Source organism: Syzygium oleosum, unplaced genomic scaffold (assembly GCF_021117445.2).
Source record: "Syzygium oleosum isolate NSW1041296 unplaced genomic scaffold, Sole_v2.1 Sole_v2.35, whole genome shotgun sequence".
In the NCBI taxonomy this organism is placed as follows: domain Eukaryota; kingdom Viridiplantae; phylum Streptophyta; class Magnoliopsida; order Myrtales; family Myrtaceae; genus Syzygium; species Syzygium oleosum.
The window spans coordinates 2339663-2358175 of record NW_026607519.1 but is presented as its reverse complement, the minus strand read 5'-3'; the positions used below and the strand labels follow the sequence as shown (position 1 = coordinate 2358175).

At 40.2% G+C, this 18513-nt stretch overlaps 3 protein-coding genes across 3 annotated transcripts; all 3 read left to right on the top strand.

Moving 5' to 3' along the window:
* Window positions 1–1832: 1832 nt before the first annotated feature.
* LOC115676860 (uncharacterized) lies at window positions 1833–4853 on the top strand. Its single transcript, XM_030599874.2, has 6 exons — window positions 1833–2489; window positions 2575–2744; window positions 2913–3044; window positions 3943–4035; window positions 4169–4236; window positions 4502–4853. Exons 1-6 carry the CDS (start codon window positions 2168–2170, stop codon window positions 4662–4664), a joined length of 948 nt encoding a protein of 315 aa, XP_030455734.1. The 5' UTR covers window positions 1833–2167; the 3' UTR covers window positions 4665–4853.
* A 4039-nt stretch (window positions 4854–8892) lies between these two features.
* Window positions 8893–11746, top strand: LOC115676863 (uncharacterized). The gene is made up of 6 exons (XM_030599879.2): window positions 8893–9439; window positions 9523–9692; window positions 9868–9999; window positions 10861–10953; window positions 11088–11155; window positions 11423–11746. Exons 1-6 carry the CDS (start codon window positions 9118–9120, stop codon window positions 11583–11585), a joined length of 948 nt encoding a protein of 315 aa, XP_030455739.2. The 5' UTR covers window positions 8893–9117; the 3' UTR covers window positions 11586–11746.
* A 3113-nt stretch (window positions 11747–14859) lies between these two features.
* Window positions 14860–17861, top strand: LOC115676857 (uncharacterized). Its single transcript, XM_030599870.2, has 6 exons — window positions 14860–15478; window positions 15563–15732; window positions 15902–16033; window positions 16859–16951; window positions 17081–17148; window positions 17402–17861. Exons 1-6 carry the CDS (start codon window positions 15157–15159, stop codon window positions 17583–17585), a joined length of 969 nt encoding a protein of 322 aa, XP_030455730.1. The 5' UTR covers window positions 14860–15156; the 3' UTR covers window positions 17586–17861.
* Window positions 17862–18513: the final 652 nt, after the last annotated feature.

Below are 18513 nucleotides of genomic sequence, written 5' to 3'. Positions count from 1 at the left end.
AGAACGAGAATGATATTAGCGGGGGATTTTTGGGAGTTTAGATTTTGGTTAAAATAGATATAGTTGTATATGTTTGAAATGATATATATTAGGTTTACTTTGTTAGTAATCGGAGATGTATCTATTCTTTTCTGTGGACTTTAGAACTCTACTCTTGCAATCAGCTTGCTGTTTTATGAGAAATACAAATAGATATATATTTTGATAATAGGTTAACATTGGTTATATATTTTGAGGCTGAGTCTTTTGGGTACGAAGATGATTGTGCCATTTCCTCTATACTTGCAAAATTGATGTGTGATACAAGCTACGTGGGAGTTTGTCCTTGCCTAAAGACCTCTTTTTACATATGCGATAAGCTAAGAACAAGTTCAAGAGAATTACCGAGACTAGTACGTGGGCTTGAGGGACAGACACTAGATGGATATAAAAAGCACTAGACACACCAAAAGGGCAAGTCACAGTATAAATAAGCTTCACATGATTTGTACGAGGTGAACAGATGATTGTTCCCGAGAGTTCATTGTACAAAATATTCCTCGGAGCTACCAACATGTTTGGGCATAAATCTATGGAATCACCAATATATTAACTGCAACATGTCTAGGATGTGTTCCAAAACAACAATAAAAAATGGGGACTGCTACGTTTTCCCAACCTTAATTGCATCATTACTCCCGGACTTGCTTCCCAACAGCTTTTGTCTCCGACGACAGCGACACGAGTGCTTTCTAGAGATTCTCCAAATTAATTTAGCCAGTTTTTAAACTGTTTCCCTTCTGTCTTGTCTTGTGGCGCCTTTCTAAATTGAGTTATTTTAAATAATGGGTCATTATCTTTAAAAATCTTAAATCGATACTTCATAATTGACTTATTCGAAAGTAATTTTCATCTTACAAAAAATTTCAAATTGGGCACAATAATTAGTGCACCAGAGGTCTTTCCTTCCTAGTCCTCTCATACTAGGAAAAGGTCCTCAAACTGATTTCCCTTGCTCGAAAAATCCCATATTGATGCCTCATGACACATGTTGTGGCGAACGACTGCAAGAGAGATTCGACATGGAAAATTCACGTGCCTTGACCTTATTCAATTTAACGAATGATAAATTTGGGTCAAGAGTACCTGTTTTGAATTTTTAATGAGATAAAAACTAATTTGAGGTGAATGTATCATGAGATCAGTTTCGGATTTTTGGTGAGATGAAAATCAATTTGTCATCAATGTATCATGGAGTACCGGTTTGAAAATTAATGGTATCAAACCTTAAATAATAAAAGGAAATGCCGTGACTTTTTTAACATATTGACATTTTCTTGGCCAAATGAGCAATTAATATCTAGGAGAACGAAAACTTTCTTGTAAACCATGCTTGACAATAAGTATCTATGGAGCACTTGTGAAAATGATACTTCTATTATTAAAATGGATTTCTAGGCAGAATTTTACTTTTAACTTAATCTAAATCTTGCGCTGGACGGCACGTTAACTTTTCTATAACTCAAAACACAAACTATTATAATATATAAACATTGACACACATAAGTTCACATATAATTTTTTCATATGAATTTTTTTTTCGTAAAATTCTAAATGTTAGTGGGAAAATAAAAAGTCAGCTTTTGCTTTTCAAAAAGCACAAGTGAAAGGCCCACAATTAGTGAGAAGTTATCATATGGTCTACAGACTATACGGATCCCTATTATTTTAACCGTCAATGATATAAGTCTCGCCGTGCGAGTTGTATGATCAATGAACGAGACGGGCTCGATGTACACGATTTATAATACATTCAATTTGTTTGTAGATGATCAATGTAGAAAGTGCTGTTGCCTCATCTACTTTTGATGACCTCTGTTTTATGTTCATGTCCTCCTCTGACCCTCGTCTTTTTTTCGACTTTTGAAGAAGCTCCCTTGAATCTTCATCCCAGTAAACGACAGAATTAGCAGACGAAAGAAGATACCTAATTAGCAGATTCCCTTAATCTCCCATCTCTGCTCAATCCAATAATGTCAGATTCTTGACCATACAAAGAACACTCTCTTAAATTCTCGATCAGACCCGCCATTTTTCTTGATCTAATCCGTCCTCCAGAAGCAACCCCATCCTCAAAAGATTTCGAGAATATACCGACGAAAGAGCAAGCAGGAGAAACCAAATCTTGATGGCAAAGTGCTTCAGCTTTGCAGAGAGCAGGAACCGATGCTTCCGCTTCTCCTTTGCCCGGGCGGGCCTGAAATCGACCACCACCGACCTCGGCGACGGCACGGTCATGCACTGTTGGGTCCCCAAGACGTACAAGCCCAGCAAGCCCAACTTGCTCCTCTTGCACGGCGTCGGGGCCAACGCAATGTGGCAGTGGAACGAGTTCATCTCGCCCTTCATCGCCAGATTCAACGTGTACGTGCCTGATCTCTTGTTCTTCGGCGACTCCTACACGAGCCGGCCCGAGCGGACCGAGCAGTTTCAGGCTCAGTGCGTCGCAGGTAGGACTGTCGATTTTCCGAAACGACAGGATAGCACGTGGCTCGACAAGACTAACTCGAATCAGCATTTGACCCCGTTTTGCAGGAGTCTTGAAGGCTCAGGGAGTGAGGAAGACGAATGTGGTGGGGATAAGTTACGGCGGGTTCGTGGCATACAGCTTGGCCGTGCAGTTCCCGGAGATGGTGGAGAAGTTGGTTCTGTGCTGTGCAGGGGTGTGTATGGAGGAGAAGGACATGGAGGATGGGATGTTTCCGGTGAGCCAAAAAACAGTGGATAGACTCGTTCTGTGAATTATAATCGCGTTGCAGAAACTGCTTTGGAACTTGTGTGTATTTCTTATGGAGTCCAGCGCACGTGTTACTGTTACTTGATACTTGTGATAGTGGAACTAAGTGGGTCTTGGCGCAATGTCATCTCGGCAGGTGAAGAGCGTGGACGAGGCCGTGAGTTTCCTGTTTCCGCAGACGCCGGAGAAGGTAAAGGAGATGCTCAAGGTCGTGTTTTACAAGCCGGTGGTGAAAGTGCCCTCTTGCTTTATGCAGGATTTCATCGATGTAAGTTGACAAAAAGTAACAAATCTCTCAGCTGAACGTTTGCGTTTTCGCACATTGCCTAAGAATCTGAGTTTAGTTGACGCCAAGTGTTCAGTGTTTGTTTCCTTTGCTAGCGAAATTCTCGCACTTCCTTTTCCTGATTAGTAATGGAAGTTTGTACAGCTACTTATAAGCTAATAGCTACATTGGACGGCTCAGTAGAATCTTTACATGGCTCTCGTGTGTTTTTATGTTATTGACTAAGCCTCCTCATGACCATACTCATGGCAGTCTTGTTTCACATTTTTATTGCTCAAGATAACTCGGTCTCAGGCAGATTACATTTTTTAGTTGAACAAAGCTTCTTTCCTTGCTTTAGCAGCTCTGTGTTGTTTGTTATGTTTACGTGGATGTTTAATGAATAAAAAAAAAAACAAATGTGTGTAAATAGAAAGACCACTGCTTTTAAAGAACAGAGGTCGACACCATGTTACTTTTCCATTCTATGAAAATTGATGCACGTGTGAAGACTCTGAACTTTTGGTCGAAGAAAAATCACCGTTCGGCGTTTTGCCCTCGGTTATTGCAGCTTTGTTCCCTCTAACCTATATTAAGGTCGAGGAATGTTGCATTGTGTCATTTAGTCCACGAAACGATTAAGTAGCTTGTTCCTTGTGAACTACTACTACACGAGATGTTTAGTTGTGAAGGCTGGTAGAGATTAAACTGCAGCTTGTGATGCAGAGTGCTAACTATCACTGTCATCAATCTCACATTAGCTGTGCTGTTTCAACTAACTTAGGAAATGCTAAATATTTAGATTTTATTTGATGATGTTTCTCGTGGGGAATCTAGGATACGTTTATCTCGATCACTCAAGTTCTGTGGCATTTCAAGAAATGTCACCATGATTCTGCAGGTTATGTGCACGGAGTACCTTCAAGAAAGGACAGAGCTGGTCACTGCCTTACACAAAGATAGGAAGATGTCTAATCTCCCCAAAATAAACCAGGTTTCTTTCTCTCGAAATCTCTGTCCTCTCAATCGGACTCACGCAATTGACTCATTATATATTCACATTGATTTTGTCGATCTCTTCTCTCTTCCTTCGCATCCTCTCAAGCCATTGATCTTTTCTGATGCAGTCCACACTGATAATCTGGGGGGAATATGATAAAGTCTTTCCATTGGAATTGGGTCACAGATTAAAGAGGTTTTCCTTCTATGCTTTGCTTTGGTTTTTCCACTTTCTTAACAAGCTTGATTCTCTACTAGAATGTGTCTAAACAACATCCTGGGATAAAATCAACTCTTCAGAACCAAAACGCTTCTAAGCATCTAAGACCCCTTAGTTTGAACATTCAACGCTCATGAGCATTAATTTCCAGAAGAATCTATTTTTGCCGAATGGCTCTTGGTAGGTGTTCTTGCTGAATAATCTGCTTCTTTGTTTTAATCGTTTGAATGACTATGGCCAGGCATTTGGATGAAAACGCGCAATTAGTGGTTATAAAGGATTGCGGTCATGCAATGAATGCAGAGAAGCCGAAAGAGATGTACAAACACATCAAGTCGTTCCTTGTCGATCCACAACTTTCACCTAAGAGGACAAATCAAACCAATGGCCAGAAGGTGGACTAAGATTCGGCAATGACTTTATAGTCGAATCAGCCTTCTGCAGCATGCACACATTGATTTAAGCTATGTAATTAGAAGAAACATTATTCAACATACTGAACCTATGAAGAGTGATGGCCATACTATGGGAAGTGCTTCCTTTTTATTCTCGAGATATATCATTACAGATGCATTTTTTGGGTTCATTGTCAATTCTGCTTTATTAGTGTTGCAATGTTTGCTTGTAATGCTGCTTTCGCGGTACGCGAATCAAATGGATGCTGTTGCGATGAACATTGTCTTCCTTTCCAGTTCAGCATGAATTCTGGGGCATATTGGGAATCAGAATATCAATATTCCGAGAACCGTTTGCCGATCGAGCTGAAACATGAAATAGGCGATTGGCATCGCCGCTTTGCAGCAGGCTTTGCAGAAGGAGATTTCGATAACTTTTCTCACCTTTAGTCTCATGATTAAAACAGATGACTTTGCTTCAATTCAAGTTGCCCGGGCTGATAAACTTCATCTGATCATTGTGCAGAGTCAGTCAAGTCGTTAGTTCCTGTAGAAGGAGGCTGAGGTAGTGAGGCGAGTACTGATTGGTTCGGCCCAAGAGGTGTTCTCAAGATGCATGAAAATTAGCCATTAGAATTTCCATTCTAAAAGTTAGAATTTCGGAGTCGTTTGATAACCGATCGGGTTGGGAAGGAGCGATCAACATCGGTGATTTCATTGGGCTTTACTATAGAGATTTCGACAGCCATTTTGAAAGACTTTAAGCGATAGTTATTGTCTAGAAAAGCGAATCCGCCGCTGTAGTCCGCCATGATGCAAGCGGGTACAAAGCCAGAGACTCTCCCAAGCCCAAGTGCCTTTCATAAATGAACGAAGGTTTTCCGAGACCAAGAGCAACTAAGATCCAAACTTGGACCAAGGTTTTGCCAAACCACTTATGAAATTAAGAGAACGCATTATACGACTAGGCCAATCACCACGATGGTACTTTTAAGGAGTTATTATTCGAATTATAATCAAAGTTAAGTAGAAAACATATCGTGACATAAGAAGCAATCAAAACGAACGGATGATTACATTAGAAAATCGTTATACAAGTTTGGAGCGACTTTTACGAATAAATTCATGAGTCTGATATCGAAACTCATTATTTTTGTGGGTTCTTCGCTATTTACAATTAAACCATGAGAAGTTCAAAATACGTAATATAATCCATGAATTATACAACTTCATATTTTGTTCATTCTTAAATGAGTGCTTCACCTTTCGAACACCTGAAAACAAAACAAATAACACACATAATTAATACTTAGTATGTTTGTCTAGCGGAGCTGCGCTCGTGAGGCGAGCGAGGCTGAGGTGGGCGAGCGAAGAGGGTTTCTTTTTTTTTTTTTTTAATTAGAACTAGATTTCTTTCTACTTTCTAATTTACACAATAAACTGAATTGCATAAAAAAGAAGAGAATAGATGAGGAGGCCCCAGGTTTAGAGTAGACAAAAGCATTTGATAAATAAAATATACAGGGTTGGTATGTGTTGGACTAATCCTAAATTCCTAGGACCGAGAATCAATCCACATAGTGCAGGGTTCAGGAGTCCCAGGACCAAGGATCGACCTAATCCCCCTAGGAACTGGACCAGGATCGGCCGGGTTAGGCCGGTCCAAGGTCGGTCTAGGGTTGACTTTAGATCAATGCTCACCCCTGGTGCACACCAAGCAACGTGGAACTTCGTCCTTGCTTGAAGGCCTCTTTTTATATAAGTGATAAACTAGAAACAAGTCTTAGAAAATCGGTGAGACTAGCTCACGAGCTTCGACAGATAGAAAGTTAATATAAAAAGTTCAAGAAATGCAAAATGAGTAAGTCACTGTATAAGTAAGTTCTTTGGCATTGAAGTGCCATGAATAATTGATCATCTACTTGGCCACATTCGGGAAAAGACTAATTAGAGTGCATTAACATAATTTGTAGGAGCTGTCAAATGTGAGGAGTACAATTGAATTGTTCTCGAATTGAAGGAGTGAATACCATAAAAAACCTCAAACTGATAGACTGGTACCATATTTACCTCAAAAATAATTTTCTTGTTACAAAAATCCCATATTGGTACACCCAACCGCATGTACAATAAACTAATCATGAATCACAAAAAATCCCAAGCCGGTATGCATATGCCATAGTTACTCCAAACTAAGTTTCATATCACAAAAAATCCCAAATCACCAAAATCTTATATTGGGAAATTTGCTAAAATCTGCTAATTTTGCCCTAAAGGCTTCCTCAAGTTGCAAAATCTACTAAAATTCCTAATTTTTGTAACACGAAAATTAGTTTGGGGTAAATGTAGCACGGCTTACAAAGTTTGAGATTTTTTTGACACGAAAATTATTTTGAGATAAATGTGACAAGAGTGCACGATTGAAATGTTCTCAAAAGTGTCTCTATCATGACCACTTGATGATCTATCTCTCTATCGTTAAATAGAGTTTTTCTTTGCCCACGGTTCATTGCACATAATATTCGCCGGAGTTTCCCACATAGTTAGGCAAAAATCTATGGAATTTCTAGGATGTTAGATACAGCCTGTCTAGAATATGTTCCAAAAAAATTCTAGAAAATGGGGATCTCTGTGTTTTCCTAACCTCGACCGCATCATTACAAATACTTCCCACAGATTTTCCAAATTAATTTAGCGAATGGCAAAAAGAAAAAAAAATTGCCACACTATTAAGTGGATAATAAAAGAAAATGCTACAATTTTTTTTATATAATGATTCTCTTAGGCCTAATACCCTAAAAAACCTTCAACTTTAACTTTTGTCCCAATTTTACCTTTTGTCTCATAAAAAACCATTAGCTTTAGGTGCAGTTTTAATTCTACCATAAACTTTTTTTTGTCCCATAAAAAACCCTCAACTTTAGGACATGTCCCAATTTTAGCCTAAACTATTTTTTATCCTACAAAAAACCCCAAACTTTAGCTCTAGTCTCAATTTTACCATAAAATTTTTATAGTCTCATAAAAAATCATAAAATTTTACTTAAGTCTTAAACTCTGTCCCCATTAATCCTCTGCCGTTGACAACCGAGAGATGGAAAACTCCCAGGCATGAGCTATTCGAGAGTCCGAGCTCGAGCTCTTAGACCGCAAGAGATGGAACACTCCAAAGTACGAGAGATCGACGAGCGCAAAATCATAAGAACGATTTTGACGGAAGGTTAATGGAGAGTAGATTTGAGACTCAAGTAAAAGTTGGTGATCTTTTATGAGACAAAAAAATTTCGAGTGAAATTGAAATTGAACCTAAAAATGGAATTTTTTATGAAACAAAAAAAATTTAGGGTAGAATTGATATAATACCCAAAGTTGAGGGTTTTTTATAAGACAAAAAAAGTTTATTGTAGAATTGGGACTAGACCTAAAGTTAGAGGTTTTTTATGGGACAAAAAAAAATTAGGATAGAATTGGGATATAACCTAAAGTTTGAGGTTTTTTACGAGACAAAAGGTAAAATTGGGACAGAAGTCAAAGTTTGAGGTTTTTTAACGTATTAAACCGATTCTCTTTTGCCATATGAGCAATTAATGTTTACGAAAATCAAAATATTTCTTGCTACCTATGCTTGATCCACGGAGCACTCGTGAAGTCGACACTTCTAAACTATAACTAAATTACACGTTTGGATAGACTTTTACCATAAGTGTAATCTAAATCTCACGGTGGATGCACATTAGCTTTTTTATAACTCGAAATACCCGAAAATTTTACGATATGTATAAACTGACACGTAAATTCTCATATAATATTTCTTATAAAAGCATTTCATCTAATTTTAAAATTTAGTGGGAAAATGAAACGTTACATTTTGCTTTTTTGTAAGGCACAAACAAAAGGCCCACAATTTGATTGGAAGTTACTGTACGGTTTATAGACCGTATGGACTAATATCATCTCAATTGTTAAAAACCAAAGTCTCACCATATTGCCCACGTTATCAACGATTGAGGTTGGCTTAGTCTATTTAATGCATAGACCATGCTCCATTTTATCATAATCAATATAGAAAGTGCTATTGCCTCCCCTGCTTTTTGATGACCTCTGTTCTAACTAAGAGCTTCAAAGTCCTCCTGTCGTTGGCTCTTCGAAAACCATTGTCTCTCTGGCGCCACTTCGTCTGTTTTTGACTTTTGAAGTCGTAACCAAGCAAAGCTGCTTTGAATGTTCATCCCAGTCAGCACCAAGATTAGCAGACTAAGGAACCAACTAGCAGATTGTCTTAACCTCCATCTCTGCTCAATTCAATAGTACCACATTTTTGAGAGAGCAAAGAAAACACCCTCTTCATTTCTTGATCAAACCGCCATTTCTTTCGATCTAATCTGTCCTCCAAAGGCGACCCACTCCTCGGAAAACCTCAAGAACATACCCGCAAAAGGGCGAACAAGAGAACCAAAAATTGATGCCAAAGTGCTTCAGCTTTGCAGCAGCATATGACCGATGGTGTCGCTTCAGCTTTTCCCGAGCGGGCCTGAAATCGACCACCACCGACCTCGGCGAAGGCACGGTCATGCACTGTTGGGTCCCCAAGACGTACAACCCCAACAAGCCCAACTTGCTCCTCTTGCACGGCCTCGGAGCCAAAGGAATGTGGCAGTGGAGCATGTTCATCTCGCGCTTCATCGAGACATTCAACTTGTACGTGCCTGATCTCTTGTTCTTCGGCGAATCCTACACAACCCAGCCCGAGCGGACCGAGCAGTTTCAGGCTCAGTGCGTCGCAGGTAGGACCGTCGACTTTCTGACAGACAGGATACCACATGACTCGAGCAAGACTGACTCGGATCAGCATTGACCCGTTTTGCAGGAGTCTTGAAGGCTCAGGGAGTGAGAAAGACGAAAGTGGTGGGGCCAAGTTACGGTGGATTCGTGGCGTATAGCTTGGCGGCGCAGTTCCCGGAGATGGTGGAGAAGTTGGTTCTGTGCTGTGCAGGGGTTTGTATGGAGGAGAAGGACATAGAGGATGGGATGTTTCAGGTGGGCCAAAAAACATTAGATAGACTCGTTTCCTGAGTGGTAATCACTAATCACGATGCAGAAACTACTTTCGAACTTGTGTGTAATTTTTGTGTGCAGTTCAGCGCCTGTCATAGTGTTTCTTGATACTTGTGATAATGGAACTGAGTGAGTCTTTGGGCAATGTCTTCCGCAGTTGAAGAGCGTGGACGAGGCCGTGAGTTTGCTGTTACCGCAGACGCCAGAGAAGATGAAGGAAATGCTCAAGGTTGTCTTTTACAAGCCTGTGTGGAACGTGCCCAATTGCATTCTGCAGGATTTCCTTGATGTAAGTTGACGAAAAGTTAAAAATCTCTCCGCTGCACATTTGTTTTTTCGCACATTGCCTACGAATCTGAGTTTAGTTGATGCCAAGTGTTCAGTTTTCGTTTCCTTTGCTAGCAAAATCTTCGCCCTTACTTTTCCTGATTCATAATGGAAGTTTGTACAGTTAGTTATTAGCTAATAGCTACATTGATTGGGGAAGAACAATCTTTACATGGCTCTCCTGTCTTTTTTATGTCATCGTGTAAGCGACTTCTTGACCATACTCATAGAAGTCTTGTTCAGATTTTATTGCTCAAGATTACGAGGTATCGGGTCGATTACATTCCGAATAGAAAGGCCTCTGCTTTTAGAGAACAGAGTAAACACCATATTATTTGTCGATTCTATGAGAGTTTGTACACGTGCAAGGAGTTGTGAACTTCTGGTAGAACAAAAATCACCATTCAGCATTCTGCACTCAACTATCGCAGCTTTTTTCCTCTAACCTATATTTGAGGTCTAGGAATATTGCATTGGTGTTGTTTAGTCCCCAAATCTCGACTATAAGGAACTATTTTTACTCAAGACAAAATGAGCAAGTAGTTTGTTCCTTGTGAACTTAGATTGATGACAGTGAGATGTCTAGTTGTGAAGGCCAGTAGAGATTAAACGGCAACTTGTGATACAAAATGCTAACTCTCACTGTCATCAATCTTGCATTAGTTGTGCTGTTTCAACAAACTTATGAAAAGCTAAATTTCTAGATTTTATTTAATGATGTTTCTTGCGCATGCGGGGGGTCGGTTAGGCAATCTCGGAAAAGTTTATCTTGATCACTCAAGTTCTGTTGCATTTCAAGAAAGGTCACCATGATTGTCTGCAGGTTATGTGCACGGAGTACACTCAAGAATGGACAGGGCTGCTTAATGCCTTACTCAAAGATAGGAAGATGTCTAATCTTCCCAAGATAACTCAGGTTTCTTTCTCTCGAAATCTCTGTCCTCTCCATCGGACTCACGCAATTGACTCAGTATATATTCACATTGTTTTTGTCGACATCTTCTCTCTTCTTTGGACATCCTCTCAAGCCATGGATCTTTCTTGATGCAGCCGACACTGATAATCTGGGGGGAATATGACAAAGTCTTTCCATTGGAATTGGGTCACAGATTAAAGAGGTTTCCCTTCCACGTTTTGCTTTGGCTTTTCTACTTTATTTAGAAGCTTGATTCTCTAACAAGCACCTGTATAAACAGCATAATTGGATAAAAACAAATCGTCAGAACCGAATTGTTCTTAATTACTGAGACCCCTTCAGTTTGAACTTTCAATGTTCATGGGCGTTAAATTCCAGGAGGATCTCTTTTTGCTGAATGGCTGTTGGTAAACTTTCTTGATGGAATAACCTGCTTTTTTCTTTTTATTGTTCTACTGACTTTGGCCAGGCATTTGGATGAAAATGCGCAATTAGTTGTTATCAAGGATTGTGGTCATGCAATGACTGGAGGGGAGATGAAAGAGATGAACAAACGCATGAAGTCGTTCCTCGTAGATCGACCCCTTTCACCTGAGAAGGCAAATCAAACCAAAGGCCAGAAGGTGCACTGAGAGTCAGCAATGAATTTATAGTCGCATTCAGCCTTCTGCAGCATGATTGTTCGAGTTATATACTCATTAATATAAGCTATGTAGTTAGAGGAAACACAGTTCAACATATTGAACCGATGAAGAGCAAGGCCCAGTATGGGGAATATTTCCTTTTTCTCCTCGAGATATTGCGTTACAGATGTATATTTTTGGGTTCATTGTATTGTAATGTTTGCTTGTAATACTACTTTCACAGTTCACGAAGCCAACTTATGCCATTGCTATGAACATTGTCTTCCATTCCAGTTCAGCATGAATTCTGGGGCATATCGGTACTCTGAATGTCCATATTCTGAGAACCGCTCACTGATGGGGCTGAAAACATGAAGCAGGTGATTGGCATCACCGCTCCACCAAAGGAGAAGTCGACAACTTTTTGCACCCACCCTTAACTTGATTAATACAGATGCTAAACTTCATCATGGTGCAGAGTCAGTCAAGGTGTTAGTTCCTGTAGTAGGAGGCTGAGGTAGTGAGGCGAGTTGGGGTTCGACCCAAAAGGTGTTATCAAGATGCATGAGAAGTAGCCATTAGAAGTTCCATTTTAAAATCTGGAGATTTATAAGAACTGGACGTTGCCCTGAATTTTCGGAGGGTCGTTTTGTCTGATAACCAAATAGGTTGGGAATGAGCAACCATCATCTGTGATTCCATTGGGCATTACCATAGGAATTCTAACATCCAATTTGACATCTCCACTTTAAGCAATAGCTACTGCCTCAAAAGGCGAATCCGCCGTTCTAGTCCACCATGATGCAAGCGGGTACAAAGCTGGAGGTTCTCCCAAACCCAAGTGCCCTTCATAAATGAGCTAAGGTTTTCCCAGACCAAGTGCACCTAAGCCCCAAACCTGGACCAAGGTTTTTCTGGATCATTTAGGAAATTAAGAGTATGCCTTGTGGTACTTTTGAGGAGTTTTTATTCGAATTATAATCAAAGTTAAGTGAAAAACATCTTAGCATAAGAAACAACCCAAACGAACGCATTATTACATTAGAAAATCATTATACAAGTTTGGAGCAACTTACACGAATTGTGGGTTCTTTGCTATGCAACAAATGCATGTAAATGAAGCAATTTTGTTTTGGTATAAATATCTATGAACTCATACAAATTCATTCTAATTAGAAGAGTTACATAAAGGGGAAGAGAAGGAGGGGAAGTAAATAGGGACAGTCAAGATGAGAGACGAGAGTGCTAGTGTTGTTTACTAAGTAGCATAGCAGAAAAGGTAGAAAAACTCTCATTACTTGATTTTAATAGCTTTCATTGAATAAATAGCTATTGGCTTTCATACTCTCGTGATGCACCTCACCTTCTGCGAAGCCAGGTATATATACAGCCTCACTTGTGCACGCCAAGCGACATGGAACTTTGTCCTTGCTCAAAGGCATCTTTTTATACAAGTAACTGACTGAAAACAAAATATTTGTGTCATATTTACCCGAAATTATCTTTCGTGTCACAAATCATCAAAATCTTATATTGAGAAATCTGCTAAGATATGCTAATTTTGCCTTAAGAGCTTCCTCAAGTTTCAAAATATGCTAAAAACCATAATTTTTATGATGCAAAAATTAGTCTGAGGCAATTATGGCACAAGTTGCTCAAGTTTGGAATATTTGTGACACAAAAATTAGTTTTGGATAAATGTAACATGAATGTACGATTAAATTTTTCCCAAATTTTAAGTGTCGCTATCATGACCAATTGATGATCTATCTCTCCATTGTTAGATAGAGTTTTTCTTTGCCCAGAGTTCATTGCACAGAATATTTGTCGGTTCCGACATATTTAGGCAAAAATCTATGGAATTTCTAAGAGGTTTAGTGCAACCTGACTAGAATATGTTCCAAACCATTTATAGAAAATGGGGATTGCTATGTTTTCCAAACCTTACCCTCATCATTGTAAATACTTCCTAGAGATTTTCCAAATTAATTTAATGATTGGCCAAAAATAAAAAATAAAAATTCCCCACACTATTTCCCTTCTGTCTTGCCTTCCGTCATCTTATTAAATGGAGTTATATTAAGGCTCTGTTTGTTTTACAGAAAATTAATTATTTTCTAAAATATTTTTCAAAAAATTATCACTCGCATCGCTTGAAATAATTATTTAATGAAAAATATTTTCATCATTGATAATAATTTTTTTTTTTATAATCGAGGTGTCCGCGCGGCCGGCGAGTTAGGGCTCAAACCAGCGGTATTTATGTCTAAATACTTTTATAAACGATGAAAAAAATTTGTTCATTCGTTTTTGTAAGCGATACAGGTGATCATTTTTAAGAAAATATTTTTCAAATCATTTATTTTCATTGAAACAAACGGAGCTTAAATAATGAAAGGAAATGCTACGCTTTTTTTAATATAATGATTTTCTTTTGCCATATGAACAATTAGTATTTAGGAAAATAAAAAATTTCTTGCTAGATATGCTTGATCTATGGAGCACTAGTGAAATTGACACTTCTAAACTATCACTAAATTGCACGTCTGGATAAACTTTTACCATTAGCTTAATCTAAATCTCACAATGGACACACATTAACTTTTTCATAACTCGAAATACCTGAAACTTTTACAATATACATAAATTGGCACGTAAGTTCTCATATAATTTTTTTGTACAGAGATTTTTCATATAATTTTAAATTTTAAAAAGGAAAATAAAATGTTACCTTTTGCTTTTTAAAAAGCACAAACTAAAAGCCCACAATTAATCAAAAGTTACTATATGACTTACAAATTATATGGACCAATATCATCTCAACAGTTAATAATGAAAGTCTCACCGTGCGATCCACGTTATTAATGATTGAGATTCGCTTGATCTATCTACTGCATAGACCACATACACTTATCATAATCAATGTAGAAAATGCTCTTGCCGCCCCTACTTTTTGATGACCTCTGATCTAACTAAGAGCTTCAAAGTCCTCCTGTCATTGGCTCTTCCTCGACATTTGTCTCTCTGAGGCCATCTTTTTTTTTTTTTTTTTTTTTTTTTTTTTTTTTTTTTTTTTTTTTTTTTTTTTTTTTTTTTTTTTTTTTTTTTTTTTTTTTTGGGGGGGGGGGGGGGGGGGGGGGGGGGGGGGGGGGGGGGGGGGGGGGGGGGGGGGGGGGGGGGGGGGGGGGGGGGGGGGGGGGGGGGGGGGGGGGGGGGGGGGGGGGGGGGGGGGGGGGGGGGGGGGGGGGGCGGGGGGGACCGGCCCGTGGATTTGTCTCTCTGAGGCCAGTCTTGTCTCTTGTTTACTTTTGAAGTCTTTGCCAAGGAAGCTCCTTCGAATCTTCATCCCAGTAAAAACCAAAATTGGCAGACTATAGATGATACCCAATTGGCAGATTGCCTCAATCTCCACCTCTGCTCAATCCAAAAACGTCACGTTCTTGAGAGAGAAGACACCCTCTTCAGTTCTTGATCGAACCCACCATTTCTTTCGATCTAATCCGTCCTCCAGACTCGACCAGCTCCTCAGGAAACCTCAAGAATATACCCTCAAAAGAGCAAACAAGAGAACCGACTCTTGATGGCAAAGTGCTTCAGCTTTGTGGCGACGTGGGACCGATGGTTTCGCTTCTCCTTTTCCCGGGCCGGCCTGAAATCGACCACCACCGACCTCGGCGACGGCACGGTCATGCACTGTTGGGTCCCCAAGACGTGCAAGCCCAACAAGCCCAACTTGCTCCTCCTGCACGGCCTCGGAGCCAACGCAATGTGGCAGTGGTACGTGTTGATCTCGCGCTTCATCGCGAGATTCAACGTGTACGTGCCTGATCTCTTGTTCTTCGGCGACTCCTACACGACCCGGCCCGATCGGACCGAGCAGTTTCAGGCTCAGTGCGTCGCAGGTAGGACGGTCGATTTTCTGACAGACAGCATACCACATGACTTCAGCAAGACTGACTCGGATCAGCATTTGATCTGTTTTGCAGGAGTCTTGGAGGCTCAGGGAGTGAGAAAGACGAACGTGGTGGGGGCAAGCTACGGCGGGTTCGTGGCGTATAGCTTGGCGGCGCAGTTCCCGGAGATGGTGGAGAAATTGGTTATATACGGTGCAGGGGTTTGTATGGAGGAGAAGGACATGGAGGATGGGATGTTTCAGGTGGGCCAAAAAACATTTGATAGACTCGTTTCCTGAGTGGTAATCACGTTGCAGAAACTGCTCTGGAACTTGCGTGTATTTCTTGTGTGGAGTTCAGTGCGGGTCTTACTGTTTCTTGATACTCGTGATAATGGAACTGAGTCTGTCTTTGGGCAATGTCGTCTGGTAGGTGAAGAGCATGGACGAGGCCGTGACTATCCTGTTACCGCAGACGCCAGAGAAGATGAGGGAGATGCTCAAGGTCGTCTTTCACAAGCCGGTGACGAAAATGCCCACTTGCTTTATGCAGGATTTCATTGATGTAAGTCGACAAAAAGTTACAATCTCTCAGCTGCAAGTTTGTGTTTTCGCACATTGCCTACGAATCTGAGTTTAGTTGATGCCTAGTGTTCAGTTTTCGTTTCCTTTGCTAGTGAAATTCTTACCCTTCCTTTTCCTGATTCATAATGGAAGTTTGTACATGTAAATGTCGACTAATAGCTCCATTGAATGGGGAAGCAGAATCTTTACATGGCTCTCCTCTGTTTTTATGTGATCGTGTAAGCCATTTCTTGACCACACTCGTAGGAGTCTTGTTCACAATTTATTGCTCAAGATTACGAGGTATCGGGCGCTTAGGTTCTAAATAGAAAGGCCTCTGCTTTAGAGAATAGAGTAAACACCATGTTATTTGTCGAGTCTATGAGAGTTTGTACACGTGCAAGGACTTGTGAACTTTTGGTCGGACCATGATCACCATTCAGCAATCTGCCCTCGACTATCGCGGCTTTGTCCCTCTAACCTATATTTGAGGTCTAAGAATATTGCATTGGTGTCGTTTAGTCCCCGAATCTCGACTACATGGAACACTTTGGACACTAGACAAAATGAACAAGTAGTTTTGTTCCTTGTGAACTGAGACTACACAAGATGTCTAGTTATGAAGGCCAGTAGAGATTAAACGGTGGCTTGTGATGCAAAGTGCTAACTCTCACTGTCATCAATCTCGCATCGGCTGTGGTGTTTCAACAAACTTATGAAAAGATAAATATCTAGATTTTAGTTGATGATGTTTCTTGCGGGAAAGTTTATCTCGATAGCTCAAGTTCTGCGGCATTTCAAGAAAGGTCACCATGATTGTCCGCAGGTTATGTGCACGGAGTACCACCAAGAAAGGACAGGGCTGGTCAATGCCTTACTTAAAGACAGGAAGACGTCTAATCTTCCCAAGATAACTCAGGTTTCTGTCTCTCGAAATCTCTATCCTCTCGATCGGACCAAGCAATTGACTTAGTTATTCACATTGATTTGTCGATATCTTCTCTCTTCTTTGTACATCCTCTCAAGCCATGGATCTTTTCTGATGCAGCCGACATTGATAATCTGGGGGGAATATGATAAACTGTTTCCATTGGAACTGGGTCACAGATTAAAGAGGTTTCCCTTCCACGCTTTGCTTTGGTTTTTCTACTTTCTTTAGAAGCTTGATTCTCTAACAAGCACTTAAATAAACAACATAATTGGACAAAAACAAATCTTCAGAACTGAAGTGTTCTTAATCATCTAAGACCCCTTCAGTTTGAACATTCATTGTTCATGTGCATCAAATTCCAGGAGGCCTTTGGTAAACTTTCTTGATGGAATAACCTTCTTCTTCTTTTCTTTATATTGTTGGAATGACTTCGGCCAGGCATTTGGATGACAACGTGCGATTAGTGGTTATAAAGGATTGTGGTCATGCGATGAATGTAGAGAAGCTGAAAGAGATGTACAAACACATCAAGTCGTTCCTCGTAGATCCACTCCTTTCACCTAAGAAGGCAAATCAAACCAAAGGCCAGAAGGTGGACCGAGCATCAGCAATGAATTTATAGTCGACTCAGCCTCCTGCAGCATGCTTGTCCAAGTTATATCCATACAATATATGTGCATTAATTTAAGCTATGTAATTTGAAGAAACATAGTTCAACATACCGAACCCATGAAGAGCGAGGCCCATAGTATGGGGAATATTTCCTTGTTTTCGCGAGACATTGCATTGCAGACGCATATTTCGGGTTCATTGCGAATTTTTCTGGATTAGTGTTGTAATGTTTGCTTGTAATACTGGTTTCACGATGCACGAAGCAAATTAATGCCATTGCGATCAACATTATCTTCCTTTGCAGTTCAGCGTGAATTCTGGGGCACATTGGTACTCAGAATATCATTATTCTGAGAACCGCTCTCGGATGGAGCTGAAAACATGAAGTAGGTGATTGGCAGCGCTGCTTTGTAGAAGGAGAAATCGATAACTTTTTGAACCTTTAACATGATTGATACGCATGCTAAACTTCATCAGGTCATGGTGCAGAGTCAGTCGAGATGTTAGTTCCTGTAGCAGGAGGCTGAGGTAGTGAGGCGAATAGGGGCTCGACCCAAAAGGTGTTATCAAGATGCATGAAAGTAGCCATAAGAAGTTCCATTGTGAAATCTGGATATTTATAAGAACTTGAAGTTGATCCAAGTTCACGGAGGGTCGTTTTTTTCTGACACCCGAACGGGTTGGAAAGGAGCGACCCACATTGGAAATTCTTCTTGAACGTCAGTATCTTGACACCCACTTTGAAATGTCCAATTTGAGTGATAGCTACTGCCTAAAAAGGTGAATCCATCGTTGTAAACCACCACAACGAAAGCAGGTAAAAAGGCAGAGGCTCTCCCAGGCCCAACTGTCCTCCATATATGATCTAAGGTATTCCGAGACCGAGAGCAATAAGATCCAAACATGGGACCAAAGTTTTTTCTGGACCACTTAGGAAA